Source organism: Lactuca sativa, chromosome 2 (genome assembly GCF_002870075.4).
Source record: "Lactuca sativa cultivar Salinas chromosome 2, Lsat_Salinas_v11, whole genome shotgun sequence".
NCBI lineage: Eukaryota > Viridiplantae > Streptophyta > Magnoliopsida > Asterales > Asteraceae > Lactuca > Lactuca sativa.
In genome coordinates this window covers 199,446,640-199,473,550 of record NC_056624.2, presented here as the reverse complement: position 1 = coordinate 199,473,550, position 26,911 = coordinate 199,446,640, and the positions used below count along the sequence as shown (strand labels likewise).

Below are 26,911 nucleotides of genomic sequence, written 5' to 3'. Positions count from 1 at the left end.
GAGTGGGTCGGAGATTACCCTAGAGTAAGCCTAGGATGGGATTAGTGCAGTAAGCAGTAGTAGTGAAAGGGACTTGGTGAAGTCAAGGAAAATATTAAGGAAAGTACGGATAAATGTGTAAGGTAGTATGGGCCCGTACTACTGAAAGCAGAGGATCTGTACTCGAGTTAAGGAGGGCTGAGATAGAACTAGGGAACTTGTAGAGTGTGTGTGACCTCTCAAGATTATGTATGACCCTGATGATTATGTGTTTTGTTTTAGAATGGTGGTGACACGTCACGAAGCAGGAGGTTCAGGTTCTGGGTCAGGTTCAGGTTCAGGTTCGGGTGCAGGCTCCTAGCCGGTTGATGATGGACTACGCGAGTTCATCGCATCTGAGATTACGAGAGGCATCCTTGAGGCGAACCCGGTGATTTCAGGTCGATCAAGGAAGGGATCATTGAGCTGATGGAGGATCGCCTCAGGGCATTTCGAAGTGATGTTTGAGGGACATAGCTAGAGACTGGTGGGAGGCAGTCAACGATACGTTGGGAGCCCCAGTCGTTGAGGCTATGACCTGGTCGGACATTATGACCATGTTTAGGGTTGAGTTTGCACCGACTGTGGAGCTTCTGCACCGGGCCAGGGAGTTTATGGATATGAGGCAGACGATGGAGTCGGTGGCGGAGATTACCACCAAGTTCAGGGAGAGGGCCTTAGTAGTGCCTCGGTATACAGGGGATGAGGAGATGAGGAAGACCAGTACCACAACCTGTTGAGGGATGACATCCGGAAACATGTCAGATACTCGACATGCCCAACCTTGGATGATATGATATCCAGGGCGAGGGAGAGGGAGATTGACATAGAGCACCTCTGGAAGAGGAAGGCGGAGGCTAGGCAGGTTACTAGGGTTTCTGGGAAGAAAACCAAGGGATTCGACTCTAGGTCGAACGGCCAGCATGGCCGAGGCCGCTGTGGGAAATGCGGCAAGGCGCATGAGGGAGTGTGCATATTAGGGGGATCGGGCTGCTATAAGTGCGGCAAGCTCGGACACTTTGGCAGGGATTGTACTGCCATTACCCGCACCCTCCAGAAATCATACATGATTTGCTTCCATTGCAATTAGAAGAGCCATAAAAAGGACAATTGCCCGAGACTGACATCAGCAGTGCCAGTGGTGGCGCCAACTCTAGCGACCCCACGGATCATGGATGGCCGACAGGTCAAGACAGAGGCTCCACTGGTGAGGAGCCGAGCCTTCCAGCTGACCACCGAGGAGGCGCATTCCACACCGAATGTGGTGACGGGATCGTTCCTTGCGAACGACATCCTAGTATAGGTGTTATTTGACTTGAGGGCTACCCAATAATTTTCTCTCTTGCGCTTAGCAAGAGGTATTCTGAGTCGTCAGGCGTGTTGGATTGTCCTTTACAGGTCAAGATTACTGACGACCGATCTGTCCGGGATCGGAGGTCTATAGGGATTGTGTTTTGAGGATGTACGACGAGCGTTACCTTGTGGATTTGGTTCCCATTCCATTGTATGGGAAGAAGGTCATCATCGGCATGGATTGGCTGAGCCCTAATGGGTCGGTGATCGACTGTGCGCAACAGTTGGTACGTGTCAGGACCCCAAGTGGGGGAGACTTGGTGATTAAGGGCGAGAGGCCACAACGTAGACCAGCTTTGTGCTCAACAGCGAGGGCTAGGTGCTACCTTCAACAGGGTTGCATAGGTTATGTCGTCTACGTTATGGATACCCGAGAGGCGGGTAAGGTGACCGTGAGTGATGTGCCAGTGGTGCGAGAGTACCCGAACGTATTTCCAGAGGAGTTGTGTAACGCCTGTGTTTCCGGGCTTGCCATTTTTAGCAATGTAATGGTCTAGGTTAACTTTTGTAACCCGTTTTGAAATAATAAGATTGTATTATTTGAGTATTATGTATTTTGTGCTTAATTGCTTAATTATGTGGTTTGATTAATTAAGAATAAAAATAAGCGTCAAAATTTAAGTGTAAAATAAGCTTAATATCTTTGATTTATGTTGTAGTAGTTGAAACGAGGTTTCCAAATATATATAGAACGCCCAAATCTGACTTCGTATGAGGAAGTTATGATTTATCGAAGTTTCGGCTTAGCGGTATGCAGCCTGTTTTACTCGATTTGAGATCGAGGGGTTTTTTGCCGAAGCAATCTAAATGAGAATCGAAGATCTCATTGTTGGTATCGAAGCGATAAAAAGTTAGGCGAGAACGGACGTCAAACGAAGAAGTTATGAATTTATAACGAAGTTTTTCTGTCACGGCCTATTAAAAATAAATAATAAAAATAAATTCAAAATTAGCCGACAAAGTCTAAACGAAAGTTGTAGAGCGTAGTCTCACCTTTCCGTGGATATAAAGAACGTCGAAAACGGAGTTCGTATGAAGAAGATATGAATTTCCGAAGTTTATTAAATAATTTGTATTTATTTTTAATTGGAAATTCCGGCATTATCCGAAGGCGAGTCAGCAGCCTGATCTGAGGTACGCCCCGCGTACACAAGTACGCCCCACGTACTTCGAAGAGTGTCGACACTTCGGATGACGCATGCCATGACGACTTCGGAGCCCTGTACGCCCCGCGTACTCCGAGGCTCCAGCCTTCTATAAATAGGATGCGAGGTCAGCCGACCCAATTGCCAATTTCCTCTCTTCTCTCTCCCGTTTTGCATCGTTTTGCGTGCCAGAAATATCCCAAATCCCCGGTATTGTTCCCGAGCCCCGAGGCAAGTCCCGAGATACCGAAGATCCCGAGAAGTGCGGTTTCCGAGCCGAAGCTCTGCCCGCGAGAAGTTCGATTTTTGAAGAGATCTTCCAGATCTGCTGAGGATTACTACTTCTGCAAGTCGTAGTGCTGTCCGATCATCTTCTGATCAAGTGAGTGTATACTACCTTTCATAAACACGATAATAATACATGTATGGTTCGAGTGTATTATGTATATTGTTGTTTATAGGTGTGAGTGTGTAGTTACTTTCTTCTATCGCATAATTATGAAGTATTTTATACGGAATACGTATTATGTGTATAATTTTGTGGTTATGTGTGTGAATGTGTATTCACTTTCTTCTAACTCATAGATATGATTTATTCTCTATGAGATATGTGTTATGTGTGTGTGTGCCTCATCTGTTATGTGAAATATGTGTTGATTAAAGCATGCTATACAGGTTTTTAAACTATGTATACAAATTGTATAATTTTTATCTACTAATATGTTGGGTAGAACATGGGTAGATAGTTGGTGTGTAATAAACAGATGAGAGGCCTCGTTGTTGTTTGATTTAGTCATCTAGCGGAGTTTAGATGACCACCACATACTTTTCTAGATAGTCTTGTGGAAACATTAGCAGGTTCGCCACCTGTAGGTGTTAATGAACTTGGGTGTTCATTCGCTGCACTCCATCCCCCTCATGGTTGCCTTATTTGACTTATATTGCTGAGGTACCGCCGAAGCATGTGTTGTCGCCCCGATGAAATATTCTTAGACTAGGTCCCTTATGTTAGTTGTCTTAGGGACATTAAAGTGAGAATAACGGGAATGGGTAATTGGGTTATTGTTGGTTGGTGAAAATTAAATATGATTATTTATTGTGGGTTGAAAACCCTATATGCTCACCAGGCTCCCAAGCCTGACCCACTCAGTTTTAATTGTATTATAGGAAGTGGCGCAAGGGCATGAGATGGATGAACCATCAAGTTGTTTTGTTTACAAGTCTGCATATGTTTATATTTGTTGAATGACTTGTAATGTATTCGTTTATGCTTATTGGTCTGTATCGGAACATGACACCCCGAGTTTTGATTATAATGAAAATACATTTCTTTTATGAAATGCTTCGGTAAACATTGTTTTATCATGTTTTGTTTTTGGGAACAAATTCCACAACTCTTTCAAATCAAAAGGATTTACTCTGAAAATATTTTAAAAGCATAAATGAAAATCGGTCTTTTCTGGCTGAGATTTTGGGGATGTCACAGTTGGTATCAGAGCATTAGTTTAAGCGAACTAGGAATTTGTAGGATTTCTAGACTTAAACTTAGAATGCTAAGTGGAATTTTGAGATGTGTGTCTGTTGTGTTTTAGACACGAGCACTAGTTTATTTTAGGAGAGTTGCCTAAAATGCTTTTATGTGCTAAATGTTATATGTTGCCATATATGATATTACTTGTTCAGATCTATGGTCTGTTGCCGACTGGAGGCAGCTGGAGCCTCACGAAGCGAACTACCTGACGCACGACTTGGAGTAGGAGGCGGTTGTTCTCGCCCTCAAGATTTGGAGACACTACCTCTATGGGGTCCATTGCACCATTTACACGGACCACAAGAGCTTGAGGTACCTCATGGATCAACCGAATCTAAACATGAGGCAGCACTGGTGGTTAGACATGGTGAAGGATTACGACTGTGAGATCTTTTACCACTCGGGGAAGGCCAATTTAGTGGCCGATGTGCTTAGCCACAAGGAATTTGCAACCCCAATTAGAGACATCTGTGTGAGGACGACAATAGTGACTCCCCTTCTGGAGAAGATCCGGGAGGCCCAACACGAGGCTATAAAGGAGGAAATGTAGCGAGGATGTGATAAGTGGTGTGATAAGTGTAAGAAAAAGCACTTTGGGAAATGTAGCGAGGATGTGACCTGCTACAAGTGTGGAAAGGTTGGACATTTTGCCAATGAATGTCCGAACAACAAAAGGATGTGTTTTGGTTGTAATGAAGAGGGGCACATTTTGAAAGACTGTCCGAAGAAGAAGGAGGCAGATAGACCCAACATTCCACCAAAGCCGAAGGCGAGAGCCTTCCAGATGACACTTGAGGCCGCGAAAGATGAAGCTGATGTCGCTTCAGGTACCTTTCTCGTAAACGAATTACCTGCTCAAATTTTTTTTGATTCTGGAGCCAACTACTCCTTTATTTCGCACGAGTTTGGTAGAAAGCTAGCTTTGCCTATTGATAGACTAGATAATGCTTTATTAGTCGAAGTAGCTAGTGGCAAGTTTGTACCTGTTAGCCATCGTATGAAAGACATCTTAATCGACCTTAATGGGAATAAGTTTCACGAGGAATTATTGCCCATCGATCTAAATGGTTTCGACATCGTTCTGGGAATGGATTGGCTTAGCGCCAATGATGCCGAATTTTTATGCAAGAAGAAGATAGTTAAAGTAAACCCGCTTGGAAAAGATTCATTTATGGTGTATGGGGACAAACGGCGAGTGAATTCTGGAATCATTTCTCTAATGAAAGGCAGAAAGTGTTTGACCAAGGGATGTACATCATATTTAGCATTCGTGATTGATGCTAAGAAGGAAAAGAAGGTGATGCAGAGTATTCCAGTGGTGTTTACTTCATGTATCGGTTGACCAAGAGTGTTTACTTCATTCCGATCCAGGAGAGTATTTCGGCCAAGCTGATGGCCGACATCTACATCAGGAAGGTAGTAGCTCGACACGGAGTGCTAGTCTCCATGATTTTTGATTGAGATGTACGGTTCACTTCCAGATTTTGGTAGAAGTTTCACGATGAGTTGGGTACTCGGCTGCACTTTAGCACGACTTTTCACATGCAGACGGATGGTCAGACCGAGCGGACCATCCAAACTTTGGAGGATATGCTAAGAGCTTGTGTCTTAGACTTTGGTGGTAGCTGGGATACCTACCTTCCCTTGGCAGAGTTTTCCTACAATAATAGCTACCACGCTAGCATCGAACGTCCTCCCTTCGAGATTTTATATGGGAGGAAGTGCAGAACCCCAATATGCTGGGGTGAGGTTGGACAGAGGGTCATGGGGAGTACCGAAGTGGTACTCAAGACAACAGAGAGGATCTAGTAGGTCCGGAGTAGACTCCAGACGGCTCAAAGTCGGCAGAAGAGCTACGCCGATAGACGACGATCAGACTTGGAGTTTTAGGTATGAGATATGGTCCTCCTGAAGGTAGCACCTTGGAGAGGTGTCATTTGGTTCAGGAAGCGGGGCAATCTGGGCCCCAGATACATTGGTCATATCAGAGTTGTAGCCCGGGTGGGAAAGGTGACGTATAGGTTGGATCTACCAGCCAAACTTAGTTAGATCCACAACACCTTTCATGTCTCTCATCTATGGAAGTGCTTAGTAAATGACTCTGTAGTGGTGCCTCTAGAGGATATTCAGGTGGATGACAGCTTGAACTACATCGAGCAACCAGTAGTCATCCTTGACAGGAAGACGAAGGATATGAGGAAATAGAGGGTCGAGATAGTGAAGGTGCAATGGCAACACCGCAAGGGATCAGAATGGACTTGGGAACCGGAGGACGAGATGAGGGAGCACTACCCAGAGCTTTTCCTAGAAGCAACAGACTTCGAGAACGAAGTCTAAAATATGTGGGGGAGATTTGTAACACCCGGATCTTGGTATGTATTTAAAATCAAACTTGTCATTTTTGCAAAGGGACTTGACAAGTTGGAAGCCCTAAACTTGTCGAGTAGGAATGAATTTTAGACGCAGGACTTGAAGTCTAGTCGAAGAGTTGAGAGCCTCAACTTAAAGAGTAGGGCTGCCAGAGTGAAACCCTAATTTTCAGGGTTTGCACCCTATTTAAGCACCTTAACCTCCAAAGGGTGGCCTCATTTGTAGCCTCCATCACCCCAAACCCTAGCCACAAAACCCTAATCCACCTTTTAGTGTTTTTGAGCCATTGTTGTGTGTTCTTGGTGATTTTGAAGCTTAAGAAGGAAGGAGAAGCTTGAGCATTCAAGAGGGAGCCAGTAGATCCGGAAGTTGAGCTGCATTTCTGACTTATTTGAGGTATAAAGTTGATACCTTGTCTTTCCTTTGCTTAGATCATCATTTAGGGTTGTATTATATTATTTTTGGGCCATATTGAAGTCATTCTCGAGTTTTAAGTGTATCTGGAGGTTTTGGTTTCAGATCTAGACACTCATGAGCATATGAGGCTTAAAGTTGCAAGCTTTATCAAGCCTTGGTCCTTCCCCATACCCTAGCATATACACATAAATCATATACTGCCCAACACCCATATATGCTAGGTAGTATATGATTTATGTGTATATGCTAGGGTATTATGTGGTAGTAGTAGGGGGTGAAATAGTCCCTGGTTATCGGTTGAAAGAGACCGAAGGGGAGGCTAGCACCCAGATATGCTAGGTAGCTACCGATTGAAAGAGACCGAAGGGGATGCCAGCACCCAGATAAGCTAGGCAGTTACCGGTTGAAAGAGACCGAATGAGAGGCCAACAGCCATATATGCTAGTCATTATGTGATTATATGGTATGTGGTATGATAGGGGAACTGACTAAGCTTTGTGCTTACGGTTTACAATTTTTGTTTCAGGTACTTCCTCTTCGAAGGGAAAGGAACCGGCATGACTGCAGCGCATCACACCAGGATTTCCGCACTATGATGTTCTTCGGATTTGTACTATGACATTATTATGACTTGTTTTGAGACATGTGACATATGGGTTTTTATGATACGAGATAACTTAATGATGTTTTCCATAATCTGTTTTATGATTTACTAAATTAAAAATGAAATTTTTGGTCGTAAATTTTGGGATGTTACACAAATATCAAGATGGAACATGAATGATATTTTGTTTATTGTTGTATGATGTGCACAAAAGTACCTACTAGTTTTAAATTTATAACCTAACTGACTTAAATAACTAATATGCACCTAGGCAGTGTACCTAGTCGGATTGTAGTGTAGTAAAGTAAGTTGGGGTCGAACACAGGGAACAAATTTAATTAACTAAAATAATTACTCTAAATTAATCTAAAATTAAACAATAATTTAAAAGGTTTTTATCTGATTTTGTAAGTTCAAACAAACTTAATTACTTAACAAATGTTCAATCAATTACTAAAAACACTCCCATTTAGTTTGAATCCACTTCTTCTTTATGGTTAACTAACAATTATGGATTATCAAAGTTGGTTACCTAATATTATATTATTAGTAATTTAAGTCCAAATTTACTAATATTTAACTAATTCATGTAAAACTATGCATGGTCACACACAATCAAACACAAAATCAGTTATCGATTATGAATAGGCTATGTAAGATTTATTATGCAAACATAATTATGGTCATAACTCATGTTCTCCAGCACAACTAAATTTAATTACTTCAATCACTTATCTAAGATTGGATCGATCATAGCTCTAGCAATTCAATATTCACTAAATAACTAGGTGCCAAGTTCATGTAATTTAATAATCACTAAGCTACACAGAACATGAATTCAAGCAATTAAAGAACCAAATTTTAGCATGCTAGGTATTAACAATCAAACACAAGCACAATACCAACAAGTCAAATCCATAATTAATTAAACTAACCCATAAGTTGAAGCTTTATCTAGCTAGACAGGAGTAGCTAAATTCAGCTACTCATGGTAGAAATCAAACACAAAAACTCAATAGAGATAAATCTAAACATGATCAAACCGAATGAATTGATTTTTTCGTCTAGATCTCTTCAAATCTTGAGCTCCAATCGTTTCCTCCTCTTCTAATGGTTTTCTAAAGGTTATTTGTCGTAATACTTCTCCAAAAAGTCACCTCCCAGTCCCTCAATTTGAACCTATGTTCGGATACATATACTTGCTTAAAATATGGCCACCACGATATGGTAATGGAACCACGTCGTGGTCCTCGTGTTTATCCCGTGTTCTTCAAGCCAGTGTCAAGAATCGAGAAGATTCCATTCACCACGTCGTGGTGGTTGGAAATCCGACTTTTCTCAAAAAACAAAAGTCATCCGAAATTGTGTCTAGTTTTCATATCATTTTGAATCACCTTAATCGGTGTTACGAGTCAGGAGATATGGTCAAAATACCGACGAGGGTTCAAGCTGTCCAACAACATCTTTCTTGTGTCTTCTTCTTCTATAAGGTCACATTTTCCTGCTTCCAGCTTCCATGTTGCTTCCGAGCATGTCTTTTATGCTACATAACATATATTAAACATAATAATTACCTTTTGTTCTATAATAAGCATAATTATAGCTAAAAGTATTAAGATATGATGTAATATATATATATATATATATATATATATATATATATATATATATATATATATATATATATATAGACACACACATATGCACAAATCATTGTACTTATGCTATGTATTCAATTTTCCCATGATCCAAGAACTTAGTCGCACAGCCCGACGTGTTCTGCCGCCTCGGCCGGGGGTGTGACATATTGGTATCAAAGCTAAGTTGGCTATAGAGAACTCGTATCCTCGAAAGAGGAATATAACTATAGCAACTAGTTTCTAATAAAATCATTATTAATATTAATTACACTATTTCTTGGCTACTTGCGGTATGGGGAATCTGGTTTGAAGGGACGCATAGGGTTATTGGATTTCAGACGACTTAATTGCTAAAATGGTCCTCCCCTCCGGTGTTTCCTGTTTGGCCCTCGTCTATACTTGGTAGTCGTGGAGTACAAAAAAAATTAATAATACTGCAAACCCCACCAACAATAATATATAAGAGTTATATATACTCTGACCCACGATGAGAACATTTAATAAAATTCTAACATGCCTCCATCTAACGCTACAAACTCAACCCTTTAGGTCAAATGCCTCAATTAAGGTTAGTAACATACATAAGCCATACCATAAATAAAACTGAAACGTACACCTATGTTATTTATGTGAGGCCGGTGATTAATAAACCTTGATCAAGGAGTTTGACAGACTACAATGGTTGAATGTTTTAGAGATTTAGGGGGCGTTTGTTTCGCAGAATGTTTTTTGAAGGAATTGAATTTGTCCAAAGAATTGGAATCCAAAGGAATTAGAATCTTGATTTACTAGAAGTTGAAATGCGTTTGGAGGATAAGGAATGAAATCTGTTATTTAATTAGTTTGCTGATTTTACAAAGAAATTAAAAAATAAATTTTATAATATGACAAAAATACCCTTTATATTTTTTAATAAACAAGACAAAGTTTTATTTAATTACAACATCTTTTATTAAAATATTCTATAAAATATAAATTGAAAAAATAATTAACATTTTGTTGAGCACAATTAAATAATAATTTTTTTTAAACTGAAATAAAATTATTATATATAATCATATAAAGCAACAAGTCATTTTTTATATAATAAATATAAAATACGTAGATGATATTTGTTACCAAAACTTTACATGGGAAGATAACTGTGCAATCCGAAAAAATATAATAAATTAAGCAATTGAATGTAGATTCTTAATGCATGGGGAATGAATTGGAAATCTTTCGTATAGAGAATTATAAAGTAATTATGGAAATCATATTCCATTCCTTTTGTAAACCAAACACATTTTGTATTGGATTTTAGTTTACAATTCCTTTCAATTCCTTAGGAATCAAACGAAACAAACGACCCCTAAAGGATGTTCTCAAGATTCGCTGCAGAAACTTAGTACCTTAGAAACCCTGTATCAACCCCCCAAAACAACATATACATTTAAAAAAAATACTTAAAAATCTAGGATAACGTTCAGATTTTCCTAGTTTGCCTAAACCTAAAGAAGAACAAATAACTAATAGCTCTGCTACTCCGTAGCAGAGAAACCCATAACTCAAAATCAATCATTCAGTAGTCTCCAAACTTATCTCTTTATCATTTGAAATCGGTAGGATTTCAATTTTTTCTCTATAATTTAGAACCTCACCATGAAAAGATCAGATTTGACTTCCTATACTTCATGATTTAACAACCTCACAAACCGTTACCAAGGAATGGTGAACCCGGAATACAAAAATACAGAAAGGTACATCTTGGGAACAACTTTAACAGTTCAAAGGTCTTGTTACCACATCCAGACCCACTACCTTTGATAGTGCTAAGCAATTAGCATAACAATTGGCTGAGCAACTCAATTTTCAGGGTTCCATAACCCCACAAACCAAAAGAACCAGATTGGGAGTGCAAAAAGGAAGTTCCATGGTAAGTCAAAATGGAACTTCAAGCACCACAAACCCAATCCAAAACCTATGGTTATGTATATTATAATCATAAACGATCCTACTCAATCAAAAACCTACTCTGGAACTTTACCCTACTATACTATGTCCAATTTCCACCATGTCGGAAATGGTATGGCCTGCAGCTTCTATAACTTAGGAGTTCACACCTCTAAGTTTTGTATAAAGGCCTTGAATAACCCCGTCTCTCACATCAACCTAATGCCTAAGACCATTGAATATTTCGATGTGATCATCAGAATGAATTGCTTATCACTTCATCGAGTAGAGATCTGATGTTACAAAGAAGTCATCCGACTACGTTACCCAACAACAAGACTCATGTGATTTAAAAACATAAGCATGGGAAGAATCTAAGAATCATCTCTTGCATGAAGGAAAGAAAGCATTTAAAGAAGAGATGCTTCACTTTCTTGGCCCACATTGTCGATATGCAAGACAAGGGTAAGGAAATTGAAGGCATACTGCAGGTGTGCAATTACCCGAACGTATTTCCTGGAATACCTCTAGTCAGACAAGTTGAATTCCGAATCGACCTAATCTCGGGTGTAGCACCAATGGCATTATCACCTTATCGTCTATCTCCATTGGAAATGCAAGAACTATCCAGTCAACTCCAAGAACATCAGGAGTTGCACATGCCTCCTCTGCAGTAAGCTGAAAAGCCCTGCTCCTACCTGTAGGCGCCTCTACCCGGCCCTGACAGCCATCTATAATCCTCAACATAGCAGGAGTAGGTTCTGCCACCTGTCATGCTGCTGCTAAGCCCGTACACTGGGCCCTCTTATGGCCCCTCTGATTGCATTGAAATCAAATCAGATCTAAAACGGTTGTGGTGGTGGTGGTAGCAGTACAATCCCTGCTCATATGACCAGTCCGACCGCACTTGAAGTAGCCCGAACTCCTAGCCCTGCACGCCCCCTCGTGCATCTTTCTGCACTCGCCACACTTGCTGTGGCCCTGCTGGCTCCTCGATATGTGATCTGATACCTTGGGCTTTTTACCCGAACTAACTGTCTGAACCCCATCTGATTTCTTCTTCCTTTCCATCTCCATATCAAGCTCCCTCTCACGAGCCCTAGAAATCATATCCTCCAGCGTCTTGCAGCTGGATCGGCTCACAAACTGGCGGATATCACTCCGCAGCATCTCCTGATATCGGGCCTTTTTCATATCCTCGTCTGCCACATACTGCGGAATGAGAAGGGCCCTCTCCCTGAACATAGCGGTGATCTTGGCCATCGTCTCCGTAGTCTGCTGGAGGTCCTGGAACTCCCTCGCAAGCTGTTTCACCTCAATCACAGGTGCAAACTCGGCCCTGAACCTAGTCAAGAAATCACTCCAAGTCATCGCATCAATAGCGGCATCATCTCCAATAGCTCTCCCAACCTCCTCCCACGAATCTCATGCTCTGTCCTTTAGGATTCAGGAAGCAAGTCGAACCTTTCCCCCTTCGGGACATCTACTAGTGTGAAAGGCGTAGGCGACATCTGCCAACCATTTGCTGCTAGCAATGGGGTCCCGAGCCCCATGATAGTCGGGAGCTCCACAAGCTCTAAACTCCCTAAACGTCAGCGTGCGCGACCCCATCATGGCCGCCACCTCGGTGCGGAATGCACTTAGTCTCTCATCTAAAAGCTCCAAGATACCCTCCTTGATCGTACTGAAGATCACAAGAGTCTAGTATAAAATGCCGCACGTGATCTCGGATGATATGAACTCTCTTGTTTGCTCGTCTAACTGCTCGAATCCAGAGCCCGATCCTAATCCCTCACCAGCACCTGAAGTGCCAATTGGTCTAGTGTGTAGTGTCACCATACTTAAAATACATCATAACAACATCAGGATACTCATCATACATAGAGGGATCCTACACACTACAAGTTCCCTGGATTCATCTCAGCCTTCCTTGATTCGAGTACAGATCCTCTGCTTTCAGTAGTATGGGCCCATACTACTTTCCAAATCTATCCGTACTTTCCTCAAGAACTGCTTTGACTTCACCAAGTCCCTTTTTCTACTACTGCTTCGCATGCTACTCTAATCCTAGGCTTGAACTAGGGTAACCACCAATCCACTCTCAGCCATCAGCTGCATAAGAAGTCCCTGTTATCTCCCCCTAACTAGCTCTCGAATACCATTACATATCACTAAAACCAGATAATTCTTCGAATGAGAGGTCCTACCCTACAACGGTTAGACTCAAACGAGAGCTGCGAAATAGAGCTAAACCTAACCTTCTGAAATTATTTAGTCCTCATAATATGTAACTTAAGATATTTGTTTACTAGTTAGTTAAAGATAACTAGAACTCCTAAAAGCACAAAGCAAGCAACATTCGAGCATTGAGTAAACATAATCAAGCATATCCTACTCAGGCCATCATATTACTGACTAATCAGTACTAGCATACAGTTCAACAAGCTCATAGAGTAGGCACATAAGGCATCCTTCCTAGATCCTTAACCCTAAACTAGCATGCGGTTCTCATACACATATAACAGGCATACAAGGCATCATTCCTAGATACTTAGCCCTAGTCTAGGATGCAATTTTTATAAACATATCATAACATAAACTCGTATGAGTAATTTGGGAGTATTTACTTGAGCTCATCTGTTTACATGCACCATACCCTTTTCTCTTTTCAAAATTCATTTCTCTATTCAAAATTTTAAAAACAATTTTCTTCTGAAAATTTTTCATACCAAGTCCTCAGTTTGAGTTTAGACACACCCGAGAGTGTGCCTGAATCCCTCAAACCATGGCTCTGATACCAACTTGAAACATCCCAAAAATACGGTTCAAAATTTTCGTTTTAATTTGTAAATAAAACTATAGTAATACAAATCATCTCGTAAAATCATAACTAAAAATATCTCAAAACATCATGTCAAGTACTGTATCAACATCATATATCCAAATATCACAGTAAATCCTCTAGGCTAAAAGTTGTGGTGTATGTAATACAGTCATCCCGAGCTCTTCCCTTTACTAGCGGAAGTACCTGAAACTAAAATTGAAAACTATAAGCACGAAGCTTAGTGAGTCTTCCAAAACTACCACATACCATACACATAAACACATATAACATACATTGGGCCCCGCCCTGCTACATCGAGCATTTCCCGACATCGGCCTTGTCCGGCATTAGGCCCCGTCTGGCATCAAGCAAAGCTCGGCATACGTATGAGCATATCTACTAATACACATAAAAATAAGCATGGTCATCCTATCACAGACATATAGACATTCCTCGGGTCCCGCCCGAAATCGGGCCGAGATCCAGACAACACACTGACATTCCTCGGGAATCCCCTCGACATCAGACTGTAGTCCGGAAGCATACAGATACAAACACATGCAAGAATCACAAAGACATTAAGCATACAAACATTCATCGGGTACCGCCCCGTCATCGGATCGAAACCCGGAAAACATATAAACCTACATCAGGCCCCGCCCGACATCAGACCTTAGTCTGGAACATACTAACATACATAAACGGGCCGACCTTAATTCCTTCGACCCGTTCCTACAGGAGAAAACTCACCTCGCAAAGCTAACTGTGAAATATCGTGTGAGGAATCTCTGATAGCTGCTCCAACGACTCCCCTTCTATCAATTATCACTTAGTCAAAATTTGATAAATCTTCTTAGGGTAAAATGACCTTTTTACCCCTAGTCAAAGTCAACATTCTAGTCAAATTCAATGTTATGGGTTGACTCAACTAGCCGAGTTGACCCATCAATACGCCGAGTTCTATAAATCAAAAACCCTAGAATCGTGCTCCAACTCGTCGAGTCATCCCCTTGAATCGTCGAGTTCCTTGGCTACTCACAGTCGCGATAAAGCAAGTCAAGTCGTCGAGTCATCCTCAGACTCGTCGAGTTCTACCATAATTAGAATCAGGACATAACGACTCAACTCGTCGAGTTTCTCTATGGACTCAACGAGTTCCTCAAACTGTTTGGGCCATCTTAACAGATTAAGCCCCTACTCTTCAGATCTAAGCTTCTTGCTTCTCATATACACTGAAAATATGCTTTTAAGGATAAAGTTTCCAACTTTACCCATTAATACCCTCATTTGACAGGTTTAGCTCAAACCCTAACTCTTTAGGACTTAGATCTTGGTCCACAAGTCATCCATACTCCAAACTAAAGCATACAAGTAGAGATCTAGGCCTTAGACATCACTTGAACACGTAAAGTTTCTGCCTTTACCTCCATGAATGGCCTTTTGGGGTTAAAAGGCGAAAATTACATCTTAAAGCTTTCATGGGGGCTCTAATGGCCATAATGTTTGCACCTTTATGCCATAATAGCCCTTCAAGGTCCTAGATCTAGCAGGATACCCACTTGGGTCGTCCCTTTCCCAAAAGCTAACATTTTTGAACCAAAACCCCATAAAAGTGAAATGAAGAGATCTAAGAAATCATTAAGCAAGTTTTAGACTTGCTTACCTGAAAATGCTGCAAATGTAGTGTAGTTTCTGGATCTACTCTCTTCGTCTTGAATCCTCTAGCTTCCTCTTCTTCTATAAGCTTCAAAAGCACAAGTTTTCTCTCAAAAATGTCTCACAAGCTCACACAAGACTCTAGGGTTTTGTGGCTAGGGCTTTGGGACTAGGAGGCTGTAAATAAGGCTGACATAAGGGGATTAAGATGCTTAAATAGGGTGCAAAACCCTGAAATTAGGGTTTCACTCTGGCAGTCCTACTCGTCGAGTTGAGGCACTCAACTCGTCGAGTAGGTGACTTAAAATCCCGTATCGATTCTGGTTTCTATTCGACGATTTTGGGGCTCCCAACTCGTCGAGTTACTCTTCAATAGTGAAAAATTTATAATTAAGTGCGTCCCAGGAACCATGCATTACAACTACCTGTACAGAACAAAGTGTGTCGTGTTCATCGACCATAAAAGTCTTCAACACATCTTGGACCAGGAGAAGCCCAACACGAGGAGACGAAAGAGTTTCGAATTGTTAAATGATTATGAGTATGAAATTCGTATTCATCCTGGTAAAACAAACGTCATAGCAGGCGCTTTAACCCGGAAAGAGCAAGTAAATTCACTTCGTAAGAAAACATTAACTTAACCACCCACTCCAATCTCACCACCCAAATTCGAGATGCTCAGCTAGAAGCACTCAGACCCAAGAATATCATGGAGGAAAACCTAAGAGGTACGGACAAACGGTTCGACCTCAAGGAATACGGAACACGATATTTCATGAACCGAATTTGGACCCTAAAGTTTGGTGAAGTTAGGAGACTAGTTCTAAACAAAGATCATAAATCGAGAGATTCAATGCATATCGGATGAGGTAAGATGTATCTCGATCTCAAGAAGATTTATTGGTAACCCAACATGAAGGCATATATTTTCAACTATGTTAGTAAATGTTTACTTGTTCCAAAGTCAAAGCAGAGTACCAAAAGCCAACAAGACTACTACAATCGTCAATCCTGGAATGAAAATAGGAACAGATAACCATGGACTTCATAATGACGTTGCCAAGAACTTCAAATGGTTATGACACCCTTTGGGTAATGGTTGATTGTTTAACCAAGTCTGCCTATTTCCTAGCCATCCAGGAAATTAATAGAATAAAGCAACTCACTAGGACCTATCTCAAGGAGATAGTAAGGCTTCAAGGTCTGCCAATATCTCGGACCGAGATAGAAAATTCACTTCCATATTTTGACAATCATTGCAAAGGTTCCTTGGAACCAAACCTATGACGAGTACAACCTATCATCCTTAGACGGATGGACATAGTGAAAGAACAGTACAAACTCTGGAGGACATGCTCCATGCTTATGTGATAGACATTGGAAATGCATAGGATACTCACTCACCACTAGTTGAGTTTTCATATAACCATAGTCATTATACTAGCGTAAAGGCCACTCCATTTGAGGTCTTATACGGATATAGGTGTCGTCTCCGATATGCTAAGCAGAAGTTGGAAATACCCAACTAGCTAAAAAGTATGTTATATATACTCTAGAAACTGTCCTGTGATTATTCATGAAACAACGGAAAAGAGAGTTCAAATAAAGGAATGATTAAATGTCTCATGTAGTCATCAGAGAAGCTATGCTGACATAAGACGTAAATCCTTAGACTTCAAAATAAGAAACCGTGTCCTACTAAAGGTTGCACTGAAAAAATGTGTCAATAGATTCGAAAACAAGGTAAACTAAATCCCCAATACACCGGACCTTTTGAAATCCTGATAACGGATGGTTCGGTGGCTTACAAACTCAATTTACTTCAAGAACTCAATAAAGTTCACAATACCTTCTGCGTCTGAAATTTCAAAAGTGTCTCTTTAATGAGAACCTTGTCTTTCCATCCGATGAGATCCAGGTCAACACTAAACTTCATTTCGTGAAGGAACCGATGTAGATCGTGGATCAAGAAATAAAAAGACTCAAAACAAATATGTTTTCATATAGTAAACGTCTGATGGAACTCTCATAGAGAGTCATAGTTTACTTAGAAATGTGAGGATCAAATGAAACAAAAGTATCAGAAAATTTACAACGGTGCTCCCTCCACTACTGGAATGAAATACTAGTAGAATAAAATGACAGTGGAACAAAATATTCTAGAACATAATAATTTCGGGACAAAATTCCCTTAACGGGGTGGCAATGTGACATCCCGAAATTTAGGTCAAAGACTGTGAACGGTCAAGTTTACAGTAAATCCATATGTAATTTTATTCATAGAGTTTTAATGCACATTATGTGAAATAAATGAGTTATTTCAACTATTATGAGATACCATATGGTAACTTACTTCCAAATTTGTAAATTGACAAACAAATCAAACAACTCAAACTGCAACCATAAGAATGCATCTGAAAAACTGAAATTTTATGTTAAGCAGTTGTGAAAAAAGCAAACACTCTAGCCTCGTAGTACGTGTTTCCCTGATTCTGAAAATAAAAAAACATCCAAAACGGAGTTCGTATGCAAAAGATACGACCGTTTTAAGAATAAAAAATTAGTATAATAGTGATTTTCTTAAAATCGCTAAAACCGTTTTTAACCTTTGAGGGACTTGCACACCTCAAATGGAACTTCCGAAAACATTTTTGGACTCGGGCTATAGCCTAATATTTAATTTCATATTTGAAATATTTTCAGTAAAAGTATTTATAAAAGTTGAAAAACCAGACGTTTTCAGATTTATTAATCCCGAAACCTTAAACTATTTATTTCGGCATAATTTCTGTTATTGGAATATTGGTTATGTGTTCAGGAATAATATATAAATCCAAATCCAGTTGATGTGGATTTTAATGATGAAAATAGCCCAACACTCAATAATTTCGTGAACGACTAGTGTGTATATATATATATATATATATATATATATATATATATATATATATATATATATATATATATATATATAGGGTTAGGATTAAATGTGAATAATAAATATAGTGTGAATTTAAGACTCAATTTGGTCCATCGGATGAGAAAAATCATATGATTAAGATTGAATGTTGGTTTTATTAACTTTTTGATTTAATTTTTTAATTAAATGGCTGATAATATTGTTAGAAGGGTAATTGAGTATTTTTGTCAGATTTTAAAAAAGAAAGTCGACGTGTTACATTCCTACGACCCAATGCTTTCGTTCCACCATTTAATATCATTACATATTATTAGGCAAGAATGTTTATTATATTAACAAATGAATATATGATTTCCTTTAAAACAAATCAATCATCCACTCTAAAAGATATGGTATCTCCAATTCTAAAAATATAATAGACCTATAAGAAGAGTGATAGGATTTACATTAAAAGCAAAGAAGCGGCCACTGACTCCAGAAGCGAACAATGAGAAGCCGATCACGCTCAAGATTACGAGAGAACTTCAAAACGAAGTTCAAAAAAACATCTGCAACTGTTTGGATCAACGAAGACGGTGATTTTTTCGATCCACCGCCATCTGGTAATGTTTTTTATGTTTTGCGATATATATTCTCCAGGAATTGAAGTGGTATTTTGCAAAATAGTGTCCATTCTATAAGAATGAAAACGTAATGTATGATAATTTTTTTATGAAATTTAGTTCAAAACAAGTTTGGATTTGAACACGATAGCTTAGTTAAAAACAAGTTTGTGATATATTCTTCCAAAATTCTAATGCAATTTGTCTAATATGGTTCATTCTATAAGAATGAAGCGTTATTCTTGGAGAATTTGATATGAATTTAAGTTTAAAACAATTTTGGGTTTGAACATGTAATGTATTTGAAAAGTTTTTTTTTTTTTTTTTTTTTTTTTTTTTTTTTTTTTTTTTTACAATGTTCAGGGTATATTGGGTTTGCTGGCGTTGTGGCTTATTAGTAACTGTTCTGTTAATATTTTTATGTGCTTGTACATGTAATGCTCTTAGAATTAATGGTTGATTACAATTACTTTGATGTTCATATGAACCGGTGCTACTACAGTTGGAATGTATAGTTTTTTTTTGATGTAAGAGTTACATACACAATTTAAGATTAGAGAACAGTTGGTTTAGTAAAATGTTTTTGTTGTTAGGTTAATTTTTGTATTCAATGTTCGGTTAGGACATCGATTTGTTGTTGTGCATGGATTATATAAATTGCAATACATCCTTATAGAATTTATCAAAGAACAGGTTTCGTTGAGAATATCGTAGGGTAGTAAAAAGAAGTAAAATATTCTTTTAGAATATTATGAAAGAAATAATGAATGAATTCTTTAAGAATGTTGTGAAAGAAATAATAAAGGGAAGTATATTAAATTTTATGAGAATACAGAATGTTAGTAGAATGTTTCAGTGTATATTATTATGAACGAATTGTAAAGGTTTAGGTAAGTTGAAACTCATTTTTAAATTGTTTTCATTGATAGACGGTGTTTTAATAAAACAACTTCCCCAAGCTATAGCATCATTTGATGAACAATTACCAAACATACAAGTCATTATAGAACAGGAAGCAACTATGGATGAAAGAGTGGATGTTAATCAGAAAAAAGAAAGGAGAAGTACATAGTCGAATCAACCAAGAATTATAGAAAGGATAAAAGAAAAGATGATTGTTTTCATGTAGGTGAAATTAGATAAAAAAGAAGGTGTAATTGAGTAGCTATTTTATCATTTGAAACGTTCAAATTTCCTTCCATATATACAATTATTTTAGTTTAGGTAATAAAAAGAAAATGTCGATCATACCCTTGGGAGATCAAATGTTGAAATTTGGTTATACAATCACACAATAATTAGGGTTCATATATGAACCTAACTCTATAAATAAATAAATAAATAAATAAATATATATATATATATATATATATATATATATATATATATATATATATATATATATATGGGTATGGAAATGTATCATGATCAATTATATGTGGTTGGTTAAATTGTCATAAATATACATCATCTATGTGTGTATTTTAAAACCAAGGTTTAACAAATTAATAAATTTCACATTTCCTAGCACATAAGTTTAAATTTATATAAGACAAAATTGCAAAAATGGTCACTGTGGTATGTATTTTTTTGGGGTTTTAGTCCAAACCCCGACTTTTTTGGATTAGTGGTCCTTTTGAGCTAGTTTCGCTGCGTTTTTGGTCCCTATGAATAGTAAAATGACTGTAATACCTTTTAGATATTTATTTTCCATTTTTCTTTTATTTCTTTTTAAATCTAATATTAATTTATTTATTTTAATAATTAAAAAAATAAAAAGGGACTCTCTCTCTCATATACACAAACATTACTCAAGCAGAAGAACTATAAAAATCCTTCAAACACAAGGTAACATATCATCATCGTCACCATCATCACTGCACGCTTGAAGACCTTCATTTTTGTATTTTTCTTTATCTGTATACATCAATTTTAAGAGTCTCGATACACAGTGCCTGCAAATGCAACGTCCGGAACCTCCTTTAATCCATTCGTGGTATCCTTCTCACTTTTCTCTTTCGATCTCCTGATTGAATGAACTAGAAGCAGGATTTTGATGATTTTTGAGTTTTATGTAATATGAAGCATCTGATTGTGTAAGGGTTTGATGGCTTGTTTCCCTTTCACCAAAATCGTACATACTTAGGGTTGAAGCATCGTTGCATCCCTCTTCTTTATGGAATCAAGCCGGAAATCACACAACTTTTGAAAATCGCACTGGACCTACGGCAATGGAGGCGATAATGTGTGTTTTTCATGTATGCTCTGTATTTTTTTTCTTTATTCAGGATTGTAAATGGAGTTCCTGAAAATGAAATGGGGGAAGGGACACCCACATTGGGTTTTGTACCCTGAGATTTGGGGATTCCATCGGTTTTGTACACCATATGCATCGAAGAAAACCCCATTTGGATTTTAAAAAAAGTGAAGTTGAAAGAGGGGGAAGAAGATGCCACCTTCAAATACCCTTTTTGAAATGAAAAAAAAAAACGTTAAATTTATGCAAAGGAAAGAATCGAAACAAGTTAACTTATTAGGTTTCAGAATTAAAACATGTGTATGTTCATCAGTATGTGTGTGTTATGAGTTAGGAAGAGCCTAATGAAGATGAGTAATATTTTTTTTTGTTTTTCTATGGGTTCTGCAAGTGAAACACGCACACATACACACACAGAGGGTCCCTTTTTATTTTTTTAATTATAAATAAATTAATATTAGATTTAAAAAGAAATGAAAAAATAGAAAATAAATACCCCAAAGGTATCACAGTCATTTCACTATTCAAAGAGACCAAAGACGCAACGAAACTTGCTCAAAAGGACTACTAATCCAAAAAAGTGGAAATTTGGACTAAACCCTCAAAAAAATACATATCATAGGAACCATTTTTGCAATTTTGTCTTTATATAATACCCAAATACGTATACTAGTGTATATAACTAGTAAAATAAATCAATACTCATCAAATGCACAAATAATTAGGGTATTACATTGCTTCTAAATCCAAACCAAACAAAATACATAGGGAAATGTATTAATTACAAATTATACACACATCACATATTAAAACAAATACATAATACAAATTAAATCAATGCATACACATAATACATGAAGAAATTCTATATTTGCAATTTTCACACAAAATACATATATTAAACATAATGCCAGCTACAAATTCTAACACATCCAAAATTTCACACAAAAGGAGATGTGTTATACACAATTGACATGACTACACTCAAACCAAAGTTTCCGTTTGTCACTGGAGACAACCCCCTTCACACTCATCCTCTTCTACATTACCTGTCAATAAGAACCAGGTTAACACTCAAACACAATAAAATCAACAATCAAGCCAACCATCACCTGCATTGCTTCGTTAATTCGTCCATCAAAGACCACAGCCAAGACCCCCTGTTCGTTAATGCTTCTATCCTTCCCTCTTCCCTGTTGAACATCGAATCCAAACACACCAAAAACCCATCTAAACCTATTGATTTAAACATTTACAGTCAAAAGAAGGGAAGAAGAAGAGCAAGGGAGGCTGGACGATTTCTGTCAACAATCAAACACGAGCATCTGTTTTTCTTATCCTTTTCTATTAAAAACCAAACATTCATACTCTCCATCGATGCACATAAAAAAAAAAAAAAAAAAAAAAAAAAAAAAAAAAAGACGATTACCTGTTGTTGCAGAATCATCTTCCCCGTCGCACCCATATCTTCCCCTCCCGTCGAGCAAACCCACCGAACACCGGTCATCGTCGCTGCTGCTGCTCGAGACGCCTCCCAGTACCCTTCGGAGCTCTTTCGCCTTCGCAACAACTTCCAAGACAGAAGACAAGCAAACCCACCGAACACCGGTCATCGTCGCTGCTGCTGTTCGCGACGCCTCCCAGACCCCTTCGGACCTCTTTCCCTTCGCAAGTACTTCCAAGACAGAAGACGAGCAGCCCCGCTGCTTCGTCTCTTCCTTCCCGTCCGAGGATCACAGTCGCCTCGCTTCGCCCTCCTCTCCATCCGATTCAATCGATTGAACCACCTAAAACACCCCTAGGAGATTACCAATCTGTTTTGCCTTCCCCATTCGTGTGGCTGCTGATCGGGCAAGAAAGCATTGCCGGAGCCTCTCAATTCATGTCTCGATCTCCCATAGCTTCGTCCCATTCTTTCCCTTGTGCCCGATCGGTCAAAACGACGATACACCAACCTAATAAAAAGCCCTAACTCTTTAAGTCATTTTAATTATAAAATGACTAAATTACCCCCATTGTTAAACTTTTTATTCAAAATAGGCCCCAACCCCAAACATTTAACCCATTTGTTTAAAACAACCCCCCATTTGGTATTCTTTTTACCAAAACAGTCCTATCCATTAAATTAAATTACCAAAAAGCCCCTATACTTTAGCCAAATTACAAATCAGTCCCTAATAGTTCAAATTTGTTACGAAATGGTCTCGAACGAAATGGTCTCGAGAGTATTTCAAAGTTCAAAAATTGTGGATTTACAGTTTCTCACGTCAAGCTTCTCAAAGAAACCGAGTTCGAACGATTGGTACTCACGCTTCAAGGGTGAGTGCTTACGACCCTTTTTCAATATTTTAATTATTTCAGAAAGGGGGGGAGGGGATACATGTGCCTATATATTTTGTTTATACAAATATATTATGCTTTATGCGAAAATAAAATAAATGTTGTTTATAAAAATGTTATTTAAAAATTTAACATATTGTTACAAATAACTAATATAAACTTTTCATATACATATTATGGAATTTTTATCGTGAAATAACTAGTCTACACGACAAATGTTACATGATACAAAAATATATGATTTTTATGTGACATTGTAGATTATCACAAGTGCGTTATAACACTTTGTAGTATTTCAATGATTCAAGCTATTACTATTCATGTATAATTATATGCTTATATGCATAAAGTTTATACATGTACATATGTTCATTAATTTGAAACATTCATTTTTATAAAAGCGAGCACATTACACATTTACATATATGTCAAACATACTCGGCTTTTATAAACCTTATACAACGATATTCATTATGCCTAGTGACTTACACACAAGTAAGTTAGGGCTGAGAGTTATTCATTGCTAAGTCTAAAAACTGAGCATACCCACACTACTATAACCGTTAATCTTCGGAGCGAGGTACATATGTATAGATCTATACGGGGTTGACATCCCCACCTGCGGTTGCTAGCTAAAATCTCGACCAATCAATCGAAGCAAGTGATAAGTGTCTATCAATCATTACTACAACGTCCAATGAAGCGTAGTAGGGGGTAAATTCAGTCAAGTAGCTCGGTTATAGGACTCAATAAAAACATTAACTAGAATATATATATATATATATATATATATATATATATATATATATATATATATATATATATATCACTACAAACATTGGTTTGGTTGCTTTCAAAACTATTTTTAAGTATGTAATTACTTATGTAACATAACATTTTGGTTTTCAAGGATATTTCAAAGGTTTATTACGACCACAGTTTAAAGTATGAATTTACTTATACAAAAGATACATTTTGGCTTTCAAGCATTTATTACAAACACAATTTTAAGTATTTATTTACTTATACAAAAATACATTTTGGCGTTTAAAGACTTTTTGCAAACACAGTACTAACTATTGTTATACATACAAAGATAATACTTTTTAGAATTTTTAAAAGTATTACTGCTATTAGCAGAAAACCTGTAACACTCACCAACCTTGTGTTGACCCTCAAAACTACATGTATTTTCAGGAAATCACTAAACAGACATTCAAGACGGATTGGATCACAGGTGACCGAGTCTACTTGATGTTGTCTTATATGCCTATTAGTTAAGAAAATTCATGTATTATTTTTATTTGTAAAAACCTTGTATTCAAATATCAAGATGGAACATGAATGTTATTTTGTTTATTGTTGTATTTGTGCTATATATTCAATTTTCCTATGATCCATGAACTTAGTTGCACAATCTGACATGTTTCGTGCCTCGGACGGGGGTGTGACAAACACCTCCATGATACCCTCCTTTATCGTACCAAATATCACAGGAGTCTGCTTAAGTATGATGCGGATAATCTCATTCGAAATGAACTCCCGCGTCAGATCATCCAACTGCCCGACTGTAGAACCCAAGCCTGAACACTCACCAGCACCAGAACCACTAACCGGTTTGCCTCGAAGATTCACCATACTGAAAATAGACCATACAAATCATCATAATACGTATAAGTATATCGAGAAGTCTCATACCCTACAAGCTTCTTTGTTTCTTTGGAACTCTCCTTGAATCGAGTACAGATCATATGCTTCCAGTAGTACTGGCCCATACTACCTTCCACATCTATCTGTACTTTCCTCAAAAATCGCTTTGAATCCTCCAAGTCACTCCTTATCCACACATACAATCCTCCACAAGACAAGGTCCCAATACTAAATCTCTTCCTAGGTTTTCCTAGGGCAATCACCATATAACTCATCGCCATCAGTTGCAGAAGGAACTCCTACTAGCACCCTTTAACTACCTCACCAATACAATTACATATCAGTGACACCGGATAATTCTTCAAATGAAAGGTATCACACTACAATGTTTTGACTCAAATAAGAGATGCGTAATAGAGTTAAAACCTAACCTTCTAAAATTATTTAGTTTTCGTAATACTCCCTCCGTCCCAATATTATTGTCCACAGACAAAAAACATACAGATTAAGAAAAGCATTAATTACCACTAACTTTATATAATAAAATGACAGTTTTGTCCTTACTTTGCATTTAATGTTCCATTAAATGCTTAGTTTGTTAAGTAATAATGAGGGGATATTTTGGTAAAAATGTTATTTATTTTTGGAAGTGGACTATTATTTTGGGACAAACCAAAAAGGAAAGATGGACTATAATTTTGGGACGGAGGGAGTATGTAACTTAGCATATTCGCGTACTAGTTAGCTGAAGTGTAACATCCCAAAATATGGTCCCAAAAATTTCTTTTTTTATAATAGATAAAATAGAATTTTCCAACATCATTCAAACATTTCAAATAAAAACCAATGTAACAATTTCCATAAATCAGAGTAAAATATCATATGCGGAATCCCAATGGTGTGTGCGATGCAGTCAACCCGAGCTCTTCCCTTTGCAATCGGAAGTACCTGAAACATAAACCGAAAACAGTAAGCACAAAGCATAATGAGCTCCCCAAAATACCACATACCATACATATCATGCAATAATGAGATACGGGCCCCACCCATACTCGAATAACGGGCCCCCCTAACAATCAGATAGTAATGAGATATGGCCCCCAACTATACTTGGATAATAATGAGATATAGGCCCCACTCACACTCACAAAATAATAAGATATGGGCCATGCGCACACTCACATAACATGCCCCGTCCAAAATACATACATTTACAAGTACATACAAGTATCACACAGACAACAAGTATAGTAACTTAACTAAATGAGGGTCGGACTTAGTGCCTTAGACATGATAAACCCAGTGAGGAAACTCACCTCGAAAAGTTGAATCTCACATAAGGAAATCCCTAGGTGTTGCCTTGACGACACCCGAGCTATTAGTGCAAAATAACATCCAATCAAAATCCAATAATCCATCTTTGGGTAAAATAACCATTTTACCCTTGGCCTTATTTAGTTCATGACTAAGGTCCAAAACCATAACATAAAAGGTCCATCACTAGATAGTCTTCTAAAACCCACCAGTGGCCCACTTACGACCCAATTTTCCAAATTGGGCCCAAGCTTCTGTAATGGGCTTTATCCTAAAGCCCAAACATATACATAGTCCAAAAACCTTATTTCTAATGGTCCAGTAAAGCCCAAAGCAAC

The 26,911-nt window shown here is 38.1% G+C and overlaps 1 protein-coding gene across 2 annotated transcripts; it reads right to left on the bottom strand.

Annotated features, from left to right (window-relative positions):
* Window positions 1-22,073: 22,073 nt before the first annotated feature.
* On the bottom strand, window positions 22,074-23,139 carry LOC122196781 (uncharacterized). Of its 2 annotated transcripts, none has more exons than XR_006188844.2 (3): window positions 22,699-23,139; window positions 22,382-22,462; window positions 22,074-22,318 (listed from the first exon to the last, which is right to left on the bottom strand). XR_006188844.2 is itself a non-coding variant. In XM_042899882.2 (3 exons), exons 1-3 carry the CDS (start codon window positions 22,880-22,882, stop codon window positions 22,315-22,317), a joined length of 312 nt encoding a protein of 103 aa, XP_042755816.1. In that variant the 3' UTR covers window positions 22,074-22,314. The 2 variants fall into 2 exon arrangements, 1 of the variants encoding a protein (XP_042755816.1); XM_042899882.2 differs by having other exon boundaries at window positions 22,382-22,505; window positions 22,699-22,882.
* Between the last annotated feature and the right edge of the window lie 3,772 nt (window positions 23,140-26,911).

Excerpts from the sequence above, each read along its gene's own strand:
- LOC122196781 (XM_042899882.2), bottom strand. The coding sequence starts at position 22,882 with ATGACCGGTGTTCGGTGGGTTTGCTTGTCTTCTGTCTTGGAAGTTGTT. Across the intron at positions 22,506-22,698 it reads AGATGATTCTGCAACAACAG|GTTTAGATGGGTTTTTGGTG; the intron begins GTAATCGTCTTT and ends TTAAATCAATAG.